This window comes from Dunckerocampus dactyliophorus, chromosome 15 (assembly GCF_027744805.1).
Source record: "Dunckerocampus dactyliophorus isolate RoL2022-P2 chromosome 15, RoL_Ddac_1.1, whole genome shotgun sequence".
NCBI classification, from domain to species: domain Eukaryota; kingdom Metazoa; phylum Chordata; class Actinopteri; order Syngnathiformes; family Syngnathidae; genus Dunckerocampus; species Dunckerocampus dactyliophorus.
Genome location: NC_072833.1, coordinates 27,150,072 through 27,163,245, shown reverse-complemented (window position 1 = coordinate 27,163,245; position 13,174 = coordinate 27,150,072). Strand labels below are relative to the sequence as shown.

The 13,174-nt window shown below is 39.8% G+C and overlaps 1 protein-coding gene across 13 annotated transcripts in view; it reads right to left on the bottom strand.

Annotated features, from left to right (window-relative positions):
- ppfia2 (PTPRF interacting protein alpha 2) overlaps positions 1-13,174 on the bottom strand; it is a 63,690-nt gene that overhangs the window by 37,586 nt on the left and 12,930 nt on the right. For 2 of the 13 annotated variants that reach the window (XM_054799896.1, XM_054799900.1), the window contains exon 1: positions 10,659-10,990. The exons of the other annotated variants lie outside the window; for them this stretch is intronic. In XM_054799896.1, the coding sequence (XP_054655871.1) occupies positions 10,659-10,739 (81 nt within the window). In that variant the 5' untranslated portion in view covers positions 10,740-10,990. Of the gene's footprint in view, positions 1-10,658; positions 10,991-13,174 lie in introns of those variants that run through there. 13 annotated transcript variants of the gene reach the window in all.

Below are 13,174 nucleotides of genomic sequence, written 5' to 3'. Positions count from 1 at the left end.
CTTGCAGGCATGATGCCCACCTTGTTCCTGGGGTTTTGGGGCCATCTTGCCGCTCGATATGGCAAACTGGCCCTCTGATCCCGGCCGCACCCTTGGTATGATTGGCTGATTTGTTTCCGTGGGAAACTAGCTACCTTCTTCCACAGCGTTTGAGATGGGAGTCCACACTCCTCAGCGGCCCACGGAGGATTCAAAGACACAGACATTAGCCGAGCAACATCCGACACGGCGGCTCTGACATCAACAAGAAGTGACAAGACGTGCTTGTGCTCTTCCCCGAGGTGACGCTCGCAAGGACACACGCAAGAATGAGACAATATTCAGTCAAAGACGCGCAGGAATGAGACAGTATTCAGACTAAGAAAGCACACATGCAGGAATGAGACAGTATTCAGTCTAAGACCTACAAGAATGAGACAGTATTCAGCCTCAGACACACAGGAATGAGACAGTATTCAGCTTAAGAAAGCACACTCGCAGGAATGAGACAGTATTTAGTCTAAGAAGCGCAGGAATGAGACAGTATTCAGCCTAACAAAGCACACACGCAGGAATGAGACAGCATTTAGTCTAAGACGCGCAGGAATGAGACAGTATTCAGCATAAGAAAGCACACATGCAGGAATGAGACAGTATTCAGTCTAAGACGCACAGGAATGAGACAGTATTCAGCTTATGACACACAGGAATGAGACAGTATTCAGTCTAAGACGCACAGGAGTGAGACAGTATTCAGCTTAAGACAAACAGGAATGAGACAGTATTTAGTCTAAGACGTGCAGGAATGAGACAGTATTCAGCCTAAGAACGCACACACACACACAGGAATGAGACAGCATTTAGTCTAAGACGTGCAGGAATGAGACAGTATTCAGCCTAAGAACACACACACACGCAGGAATGAGACAGTATTCAGCCTAAGAACGCACAAACACGCAGGAATGAGACAGTATTCAGCATAAGAAAGCACACTCGCAGGTATGATATAGTATTTAGTCTAAGACGTGCAGGAATGAGACAGTATTCAGACTAAGAACGCACACACGCAGGAATGAGACAGCATTTAGTCTAAGACGTGCAGGAATGAGACAGTATTCAGCCTAAGAACGCACACACACACAGGAATGAGACAGTATTTAGTCTAAGACGTGCAGGAATGAGACAGTATTCAGCCTAAGACCGCACACACGCAGGAATGAGAGTATTTAGTCTAAGACACACAGGAATGAGACAGTATTCAGCGTAAGAAAGCACATTTGCAGGAATGAGACAGTATTCAGCCTAAGAACACACACACGCAGGAATGAGACAGTATTCAGCCTAAGAACGCACACACACACACAGGAATGAGACAGTATTTAGTCTAAGACGTGCAGGAATGAGACAGTATTCAGCCTAAGACCGCACACACGCAAGAATGAGAGTATTTAGTCTAAGACACACAGGAATGAGACAGTATTCAGCGTAAGAAAGCACATTTGCAGGAATGAGACAGTATTCAGCCTAAGAACACACACACGCAGGAATGAGACAGTATTCAGCCTAAGAACGCACACACATACACACACACACACACACAGGAATGAGACAGTATTTAGTCTAAGACGTGCAGGAATGAGACAGTATTCAGCCTAAGACCGCACACACGCAGGAATGAGAGAATTTAGTCTATGACACACAGGAATGAGACAGTATTCAGCCTAAGAACACACACACACACACACACACACAGGAATGAGACAGTATTTAGTCTAAGACGTGCAGGAATGAGACAGTATTCAGCCTAAGAAAGCACACTCGCAGGAATGAGACAGTATTTAGTCTAAGATGCGCAGGAATGAGATAGTATTCAGCGTAAGAAAGCACACACGCAGGAATGAGACAGTATTCAGCCTAAGACCGCACACACGCAGGATTGAGACAGTATTCAGTCTATGAAAGCACACACGCAGGATTAAGACAGTATTCAGTCTATGAAAGCACACACACAGGATTGAGACAGTATTCAGTCTATGAAAGCACGCACGCAGAATTGAGACAGTATTAAGCATAAGATGTACAGGAATGAGACAGTATTCAGCCTAAGAAAGCACACACGCAGGAATGAGACAGTATTTAGTCTAAGACGCGCAGGAATGAGACAGTATTCAGCGTAAGAAAGCCACTCAGTGTTTGTCGAAAAGTGCACAACATTTTCTATGACAACTAACTAGCCTCATTAGCTAACTACTTCTTTTCAGCCAAGAATGTCGACTATTTAGCTTGTTAGCTTCCTTTGTCGTGAGCGAACAATGGTATTTAAAGAGAGATGGGGAGCTCGAACTAATCAGTGCTGTACAGTCTTTTTTTATTGCAAATGTTCATCCAAAATTGAAGGAGAAGGCGTTTGACGGTGGGCGGTGGGTGGTATGAATGCGATGTAAACACACAGGAAATAAAGAAGCCGACCAATCACAGCCTCTACTCAGCGCAACGTTAGATTTTTATTTGATGTCTTTATGCGGGAAGGTTTGGCGCCTCGCTACCAAAGCATAATCCAGCCGTCAGAGACTCAACTCCACACTGAAACACATGACGAGCAGCACAAAGCGGAAAATGTGAGGGCAGCAAAGTGTACAAGCGTATTTGGGTCTAAATGTGTCCCGAGTACGAAGAACGTGTCTGGATTACTGCACTCACACTCACAAGACCTTTCCCGTGCACACATACACACACACACACACCCACACACTCACACACCCACACACACACACACTCACACACCCACACCCACACACACACACACACACAGTTTGTAGCTATGCCACCTTTTTCAGAGGAGCAAACAGCTGTCCAACTGAGACAGGCTAAACGGGCCAGAGGGACCTAACGTCCCAAAAACAAAAAAAAAAGGGAAGTTTTCCCCCACTGTACCACCTCTCTGAGTCATCCCTCGTTTATGGCAGTTAATTGGTTCCTGACCCGACCGCCACAAGTGAGTTTCAAAATTGATAAATGGAATATTTTCACAGTTATGACATAGAAAACCGTTTTATGACCATCTAAATACAGTTTAGCATTATTAGAGCCCTCGAGACATGAAATAACACCCCTATATTTTCACCTTTACATTTGTAGTAGCCAATATAGTAGATGTAATCAGAGAAAATAAGACATATTTGACATAAATAAGAAAACATAGACTCGCACGTTAGCAGTTCCTTGTGTTTTCTGGACGGCGTGCTTCCAGTGTACTTCCTTGCAGCTTTAAATGGCTTTACACTGGTATTAGCCAATATAGTAGACAGAATAAGAGTGAATAAGCCATGGAAGATGTAAATAAAACTCCTGCTTGAGCAGTGTCACAGTAAATGTGGTCCCTCGGGAACCTTAGTGAGGAGTCTCGGGCCTGGCTCACTGAACAGTGACACCTAGTGGCCAATGTGGAATACTACATTCACAGTCCCAATGCTTCTTCTCCCTTGGATTTGTATTTTACTTCATTGAGATATTTAAATATTTGTGAGATTATGATGTCAGCTTTAACATACAGGGTATATCGCTCCTTTTGAAACAAAGTTTGAACTGATGACTTGGATATAGTGTATATTGACATATGACAGTACACACACACACACACACACACACACACGGGGGCGGGGCTTGCTTTCGAAAGCGTATTCATCCTTTTAATCGGAGTGGAATCCATCAAAGTGGGTCAAACTGCATTCCCCATCTGCTCTGTGCAGCTTTTAAATGCACCACGGCTGATTAAAAAAGAAGGAAATTGTCCAGTGTGCACACACCAGTAAAAAGACCAATGGTGGCTACGTGCAGTAGCCCTGTGTCGCAGATCAAAGGTGAAAGACTTCCACTTCAATCTTTCAATCTGTCTCCACTTATCATGTCTGCCCTCATTTGCATACAGCCACCATGAGCGATCATCATCATCATCAAGTGGGCGGGGACTGGGCGAGACAGCTGGAGCGCTAAGGGAGCCGCTGTCGCCACGTGCGCAGCTGTCTGACGCATGCACTTGAGTGGCAGCCGTTATCTGAGGCTTACCCACAATGCAATGCAACAATGACGCTCAAGTTCAAGGGCAGAAATGGGAAAAGCATCATGGCTCATCTTTTTCCAACCTGAAGACCACTCACTCACCTTAACCACTAAACCCTAAACCTAACCGCTAAACCTTAAACCTAACCGCTAAACCCTAACCACGAAACCCTAAACCTAACCACTAAACCTAAACCTAACCACTAAACCTAACCACTAAACCTAAACCTAACCACTAAACCTAACCACTAAACCCTAAACCTAACCACTAAACCTAACCACTAAACCCTAAACCTAACCACTAAACCTAAACATTAACCCTAAACCTAACCACTAAGCCCTAAACCTAACCACTAAACCTAACCACTAAACCTAAACCTAACCATTAACCCTAAACCTAACCACTAAACCCCTAAACCGTAACCACTAACCTTAACTACTAACCCTACCCACTAAACCGTAAACCTAACCACTAAACCTAACCACTAAACCCTAAACCTAACCACTAAACCTAAACATTAACCCTAAACCTAACCACTAAGCCCTAAACCTAACCACTAAACCTAACCACTAAACCTAAACCTAACCATTAACCCTAAACCTAACCACTAAACCCCTAAACCGTAACCACTAACCTTAACTACTAACCCTACCCACTAAACCGTAAACCTAACCACTAGCCCTAACCACTAAACCTAAACCTAACCACTAAACCTAACCACTAAACCTAAACCTAACCACTGAACCTAACCCTAACCACTAAACCCTAAACCTAACCACTAAACCTAACCACTAAACCTAAACCTAACCATTAACCCTAAACCTAACCACTAAACCCTAAACCTAACCACTAAACCCCTAAACCGTAACCACTAACCCTACCCACTAAACCCTAAACCTAACCACTAGACCTAACCACTAAACCTAAACCTAACCACAAAACCTAACCACTGAACCTAACCCTAACCACTAAACCCTAAACCTAACCACTAAACCTAACCACTAAACCTAAACCTAACCATTAACCCTAAACCTAACCACGAAACCCTAAACCTAACCACTAAACCCCTAAACCGTAACCACTAACCTTAACCACTAACCCGACCCACTAAACCCTAAACCTAACCACTAACCCTACCCACTAACCCTCAACCTAACCACTAAACTAGGGGTGTGAAACTCGTGCCCTGGAGGGCCGAGACGCTGCAGGTTTTCTCTCCAAGCAGTTTCTCCAGCAGGTGAATTAATTTATGAGCTCCTCACCTCAGATTGAAGGAGGTGTTGATCGTTAAAATCACCTGCTTTAGTGACTGGCTGGAAAGAAAACCTGCAGTGTCTCGGCCCTCCATGGCACCAGTTTGACACCCCTGCACTAAACCCTAACCTTAACCACTAACCCTAACCACAAAACTCTAACCACTAAACCCTAAACCTAACCACAAACCCTAACCACTAAACCCCAAACCTAACCGGTAACCCTAACCCTAACATGTAATCTAAAACCCAGCAATGCTCCATTTTCATATGTGGCAGCCTACCACAGATATTCGGTGGTACCTTTTTTTTCCCTTTTAGCTACTTTTTTTTCCCTTTTTTTTTTTTTTTAAAGAATTTCACACTACCTTTTGTTCTTTAAGAATTTGTTCTTTTTTTCCTTTTAGGATTTGGCACTACTTTTTTTATTTTAGAATTTGGCACTACTTTTTTTCTTTTAGGATTTGGCACTACTTTTTTTCTTTTAGAATTTGGCACTACTTTTTTTTCTTTTAGAATTTGGAACTACTTTTTTTTTTTTGGATTTGGCACTACTTTTTTTGGGGGATTTGGCACTACTTTTTTTCTTGACAGTACTTTTTTTTTCTTTTAGGATTTGGCACTACCTTTTTTCTTTTAGGATTTGGCACTACTTTTTTTCTTTTAGAATTTGGCACCACTTTTTTTCTTTTAGAATTTGGCACTACTTTTTTTCTTTTAGGATTTGGCACTACTTTTTTCCTTTTAATTTGGTACTACTTTTTTTCCTTTTAGGATTTGGCACTACTTTTTTTCTTTTAGAATTTGGCACTACTTTTTTTTCTTTTAGAATTTGGAACTACTTTTTTTTTTAGGATTTGGCACTACTTTTTTTTGGGATTTGGCACTACTTTTTTTCTTGACAGTACTTTTTTTTTCTTTTAGGATTTGGCACTACCTTTTTTCTTTTACGATTTGGCACTACTTTTTTTCTTTTAGAATTTGGCACTACTTTTTTTTCTTTTAGAATTTGGCACTACTTTTTTTCTTTTAGGATTTGGCACTACTTCTTTTTCCTTTTAATTTGGCACTACTTTTTTTCCTTTTAGGATTTGGCACTACTTTTTTTCTTTTAGAATTTGGCACTACTTTTTTTTCTTTTAGAATTTGGAACTACTTTTTTTTTAGGATTTGGCACTACTTTTTTTTGGGATTTGGCACTACTTTTTGGGGGGGATTTGGCACTACTTTTTTTCTTGACAGTACTATTTTTTTTCTTTTAGGATTTGGCACTACCTTTTTTCTTTTAGGATTTGGCACTACTTTTTTTCTTTTAGAATTTGGCACCACTTTTTTTCTTTTAGAATTTGGCACTACTTTTTTTCTTTTAGGATTTGGCACTACTTCGTTTTCCTTTTAATTTGGTACTACTTTTTTTCCTTTTAGGATTTGGCACTACTTTTTTTCTTTTAGAATTTGGCACTACTTTTTTTTCTTTTAGAATTTGGAACTACTTTTTTTTTTAGGATTTGGCACAATTTTTTGGGGGATTTGGCACTACTTTTTTTCTTTTAGGATTTGCCACTACTTTTTTTTTATAGGATTTGGCACTACTTTTTTTCTTGACAGTACTTTTTTTTTCTTTTAGGATTTGGCACTACCTTTTTTCTTTTAGGATTTGGCACTACTTTTTTTCTTTTAGAATTTGGCACTACTTTTTTTTCTTTTAGAATTTGGCACTACTTTTTTTCTTTTAGGATTTGGCACTACTTCTTTTTCCTTTTAATTTGGCACTACTTTTTTTCCTTTTAGGATTTGGCACTACTTTTTTTCTTTTAGAATTTGGCACTACTTTTTTTTCTTTTAGAATTTGGAACTACTTTTTTTTTTAGGATTTGGCACTACTTTTTTTTTTTTGGATTTGGCACTACTTTTTTTTATAGGATTTGGCACTACTTTTTTTCTTTTAGGATTTGGCACTACTTTTTTTATAGGATTTGGCACTACTTTTTTTCTTGACAGTACTTTTTTTTTCTTTTAGGATTTGGCACTACCTTTTTTCTTTTAGGATTTGGCACTACTTTTTTCTTTTAGGATTTGGCACTACTTTTTGTCCTTTTAGGATTTGGCACTACTTTTTTTTTTTTTTTTTTTTTTTAGAATTTGGCACTACTTTTTTCCTTTTAGGATTTGGCACTACTTTTTTTCTTTTAGAATTTGGCACTACTTTTTTTTCTTTTAGAATTTGGAACTACTTTTTTGGGGGGGATTTGGCACTTCTTTTTTTCTTTTAGAATTTGGCACTACTTTTTTTCTTTTAGGATTTGGCACTACTTCTTTTTCCTTTTAATTTGGCACTACTTTTTTTCTTTTAGGATTTGGCACTACTTTTTTTTCCTTTTAATTTGGCACTACTTTTTTTCCTTTTAGGATTTGGCACTACTTTTTTTTCTTTTAGAATTTGGAATTACTTTTTTTTCTTTTAGGATTTGGCACTACTTTTTTTCCTTTTAATTTGGCACTACTTTTTTTTCTTTTAGGATTTGGCACTACTTTTTTTCTTTTAGAATTTGGAACGACTTTTTTTCTTTTAGGATTTGGCACTACTTTTTTTTCTTTTAGGATTTGGAACTACTTTTTTTCCTTTTAATTTGGCACTACTTTTTTTTCTTTTAGGATTTGGCACTATTTTTTTTTTTTTTTTAGGATTTGGCACTACTTTTTTTCTTTTAGGACTTGGCACTACTTTTTTTCCTTTTAATTTGACACTACTTTTTTTCCTTTTAGGATTTGGCACTACTTTTTTTCTTTTAGAATTTGGCATTTTTTTTTTTTTTAGAATTTGGCACTACTTCTTTTCCTTTTAGGATTTGGCATTACTTTTTTTTCTTTTAGGATTTGGCACTACTTTTTTTCTTTTAGGATTTGGCACTACTTTTTTTTCTTTTAGGATTTGGAACTACTTTTTTTCCTTTTAATTTGGCACTACTTTTTTTCCTTTTAGGATTTGGCACTACTTTTTTTTCCTTTTAATTTGGCACTACTTTTTTTCCTTTTAATTTGGCACTACTTTTTTTCTTTTAAGATTTGGCTTTTTTTTTTTTAGGATTTGGCACTACTTTTTTTCCTTTTAGGATTTGGCGCTGTCTGTGATTGGCTGGCGACCAGTCCAGGCTGTGCCCCGCCTCTCGTCCCAAGTCAGCTGGGATAGGCTCCAGCATACCCGGGACCCTAGTGAGGATAAGCGGCATAGAAGATGGATGGATGGATGGATTTGGCGCTGTCTGCTGACCCTCACATTCACATTCTAATGATCTTTCTGAGCTGAATGGAGTGTGCTTCAAGTAGCGTCAAGCCGAGTAGGTACCATGCAATGGAAAAGGGGGCATTTGTTGGGTGCCAAAAGAGGCGGAGCTAGGGTGCCACCAGCTTGTACTTTTGAACATGTTAGCATCAGCGCTTATCTTTGAAAATTAGCCAGGAAAGACTTCCTGGAGGGCCTCCCGACGGTCTCTCATGCCTCCCCAATCCAAAAAAGTCCCCGCTTTGCGGTTGGTCCACGCCCTCAATCACAGTCATGTGATCACACAAGCCAGCAATGAAAGCAAATTGAATTAAATGTAAGGTGGCTGTTTGAAGCTGGTACGGCAGCGCCAGTCGGGGACACGATGGAGATCCTCCTCCCCCACCCCTTGCTTCCTTCTGATCCGACACACCCACCCGCCTGGAGGAGGCCGTGCAAACACGTCGCTACGCCAGAAGTGTCAAGGAGGATCACCACGCAGCTGTGTCCACACGCCAACAGGAAATATTCCAATCATTATTCCTTCAGCGCTATTTCGTCTTTTCTCAATGCCCCTTTTGCACAGCATTTACGGTAGTAAACGACTTGACACACTCGACTTGAGTCAACAATCCGAATGGCAACACAAACTTTAGCAATGAAAACACACCATTCATTTGTACAGTCAGTAATAAAAGGCATCATTCACAGAGAAATATGAGCAAAACAACAGCCTGGATCAGCCCACCTTTAACCCGATCCTCACTAAAATGGCCATTTGCATTATTTCATAAATAAAATTACATTTAAAAAGTTCATTCTATTAAATTAACTGCATATTAAAATAAAAACAAAAATTTTAAAAACTGTTTCGTCCCTTGGATGCCGCTTCAAAAATAATAAAATAGATAAATAATATTGATAATAAAATATAATAGAAATTATAATAAAAATATGAATATGTTCTCCTGAACTTGAATGCCACTTCAAAATAAAATACCTAATGTCAATGAAATATATGCCAAAAAATCAAAAATATTAACCATACGCGTTCCTGCCGATGGATGCTCCTTCTAAAATGAGACAGTAAAATAAAGGATTAAATATAAAAATGCAAAAAAATGGTAGGTTCCGAAAAAAATAATCCAATAAATAGATTCATTTATAATAAATACATTTATTGAAATAATGCACACTTTGGTTTCCTGAGGTTAGTTGGTACTTCAAAATTATTATCACCCATCCATCCATTTTCTATACCGCTTTTTCCTCATTTGGGTCGCGGGGGCATGCTGGAGCCTATCCCAGCTGACTTGGGGCGACAGGCGGGGTACACCCTGGACTGGTTGCCAGCCAATGGCAGGGCACATATAGACAAACAACCATTCACACTCACATTCATACCTACAGTATATGTCATATAAATATTCCTAATAATCCTAATCATATGATTTCCGACACTTAGATGCTACTTCTAAAACAAAACAGTAAAAAAACAAAGAAATATAAAAATAGAAATACATGTTAAAAATGTGAATAATAATTGAAAAGAAATAAATACATAAATAATAGGAAATTCTAACAAATAGAGGAATTGAATTGTATAAAAACTACAGTCCACAATTTGGTTGGTACTTCAACAGACGTACAGTATATACTGGATGTATATGATCACTAACAATAACAATGAAATCAAACACACACACACAGAAAGGCAAAGCAATCGATACGTCCTGACACGTGCGTCGGTGGCATGCACGCAGATGGAGATCAATGCATGCAAAAGCAGCACAGCAAAGCACGGAGGCTCAGTAGTGGTCCATTTGGGTCACCTCAGGTACCGTCCATCTACTGTATCTACACTCATCCGCTTCGATATTGGACTTTTCCCAAAGGCCTGAAAAGTACAAGGTAGCCCTCAAGGAGTAAACAATTCACTTCTTTTCTTAGTTAGAAATGAAAAGTGAGGAAATAGAAATGAAATGGTGACCAATGAGGAGTTGTGGTTGCGAGGATGTTTTATTTTTAATCTCACTAATTCTCTGTATGACTGATGTTACTGACGTTTCACAATAAAAGCCCAGTTGCTGACAGTGCCACTTGCCTGGAAGGTGTAGAACCTGGTTCCGTTGGGAGGGTGCGCCTTCGGGGAGTTGCCTCCCGCGCTCACGTCGGAGAAAATCATAATCCACACGAGCCCGATCCGCAAAGCTACGCCATAAAAACCATCAGAACCGACGCTCCGCTCCCCCACGGCATCGCGTCGAGCAAAGCGAGAAGCGAGGCTGCAAAAATGCTGATAGTGAGAAGAAGGAAGGAAGAACACGCAGCGGCTAGCACCCCCCCGCGCACACGAGCTGGGGAGCACAGGACAGGATCCATGGTGGTACCATGCTGGTACCCAGACGCCCGCTCCCTGTTGTGTGCGGATTAACACACACACACACACAGGCCCTCCCCCCCCCCCCCCCTCCCCCCACAGGCACCAATCAGCAGCGAGAGCATCCTCCTCCAACAACAAGATGCGGAGGCACACCAACGTATATCTTGTCTGTTCCTACCCATCGTCATCTCAAACATGAACAGCAAATACCAAAACATGAAAACTTGGATGCTATTATTTAGTAGCTGCCACGTTCAATAGGTTTGATGACAAAGTCAAATTATAGACAAACAAAAATCTTGAAAAACAGCTGTTTTTTGTGCTGAAAACATCTCATTCACCGCAAGTCGGTAATAACTTAAATATAATAATAACAAATAAAACGATGACTAAATATGTGCTAACGTAATGCACAGTCTAACAATCAAGACGCCTGTCAAGGATATTTAAGGCTTCAATTCTTGAGTGTATCACAAGCGAACAATAGCAATTAAAGAGAGAAGTGGAGAGTTCGGTACACCTGTCATTTTTATTGCAAATGCTGATCCAAAATCAGAGGGGAACCTCGGGTTTAAAGTGGAAGGAGTGGGCCATGTGTCAAAAATTTACATTTTTACGGGCGTGTCAATTACTCACAGTTTTTCGCCATTATAAACCTCGTGAAAAGCCGGCATCTACAGTAATTCTAAATGTGAAAGCACAGTAATCCCTCACTCATCACAGCTCACTGGTTCCGCACCCCCACCGTCATAAGGGAATTTCCGCCAAGTAAAATTCCTTATTTAAAAATGGAATATTTGGGTAGTTAGAGCATAGAAAACCTGTTTACCACCTTCTAAATATGCTTTAGCATTATTAGAGCCCTCTAGACATGAAATAACACCCCTATAGTCACCCGTACACTCCTATTACCCAATATAGTAGACATAATAAGAGAAAATAAGACATATAATACATAGAAAACCTGTTTACAACCTTCTAAATACATTTTTTAACATTAGAGCCCTCTAGACATGAAATAACACCCCTATAGTCACCTTTACACTCCTATTACCCAATATAGTAGACATAAGAGAAAATAAGACAAAAGACATAGAAAACCTGTTTACCACCTTCTAAATATGCTTTAGCATTATTAGAGCCCTCTAGACATGAAATAACACCCCTATAGTCACCTTTACACTCCTATTACCCAATATAGTAGACATAATAAGAGAAAATAAGACATATAATACATAGAAAACCTGTTTACAACCTTCTAAATACATTTTCTAACATTATTAGAGCCCTCTAGACATGAAATAACACCCCTATAGTCACCTTTACACTTCAATTAGCCAATATAGTAGACATAATAAGAACGAGAAAATAAGACATATAATACATAGAAAACCTGTTTACAACCTTCTAAATACATTTTTTAACATGATTAGAGCCCTCTGGACATGAAATAACACCCCTATAGTCACCTTTACACTCCTATTACCCAATATAGTAGACATAAGAGAAAATAAGACAAAAGACATAGAAAGCCTGTTCACCACCTTCTAAATACACTAATTAACATGATTAGAGCTAGACATTGGCAACAATACCAATGTGACATTTAAGTCTCTGACGCCCTCTTGTGGCCATCCTGATTACTTACACGTGCCGATTAAAGCCAAATACCGGCCAGTAACCACAGCAACAGTAATTGGAGAGCTGTTTGGAATATTTTGATGATCTGATTTGCAGCCATCAGTGTTCCCTGCAGTGGGCGGCTGACGCCTACAACAAAAAAAATGTCTGGGTGGATATTGACGCCATCAATCATTTAAGAGTTTAGCATCTTCCTCCCTTTGAAATTTTATTTGCAGCGTGTGCAACACAAAGCCTCTTCTTCCTCCCACGATTGCTTCCGACTTGATTTGCAAGTTCAGCCTCGTGGCTCATTGCGAGGCTTCATAAGTTCCTCATTAACGCCCCCATGCCTCACACAGACACAGGAAAGAAACGCTAACGCACTTAAAAGTCTTCAAGATGAGCTCTCCCAGCACAGAGCCAAGAACATAAATCCACATTATGCGCCACACGGTGCGCAGCCAGACAGCTTTAACGTGTTCATAAAGTCACCGAAGAGCAGACAAAAGAAACCTCAACCAAACAAAATCACCTTCACACATCTTACATGTGGTTAGTATTTTGTCATTAGGGTTCATACATTCTTCACTGACACATCAACACGCACAACCTCA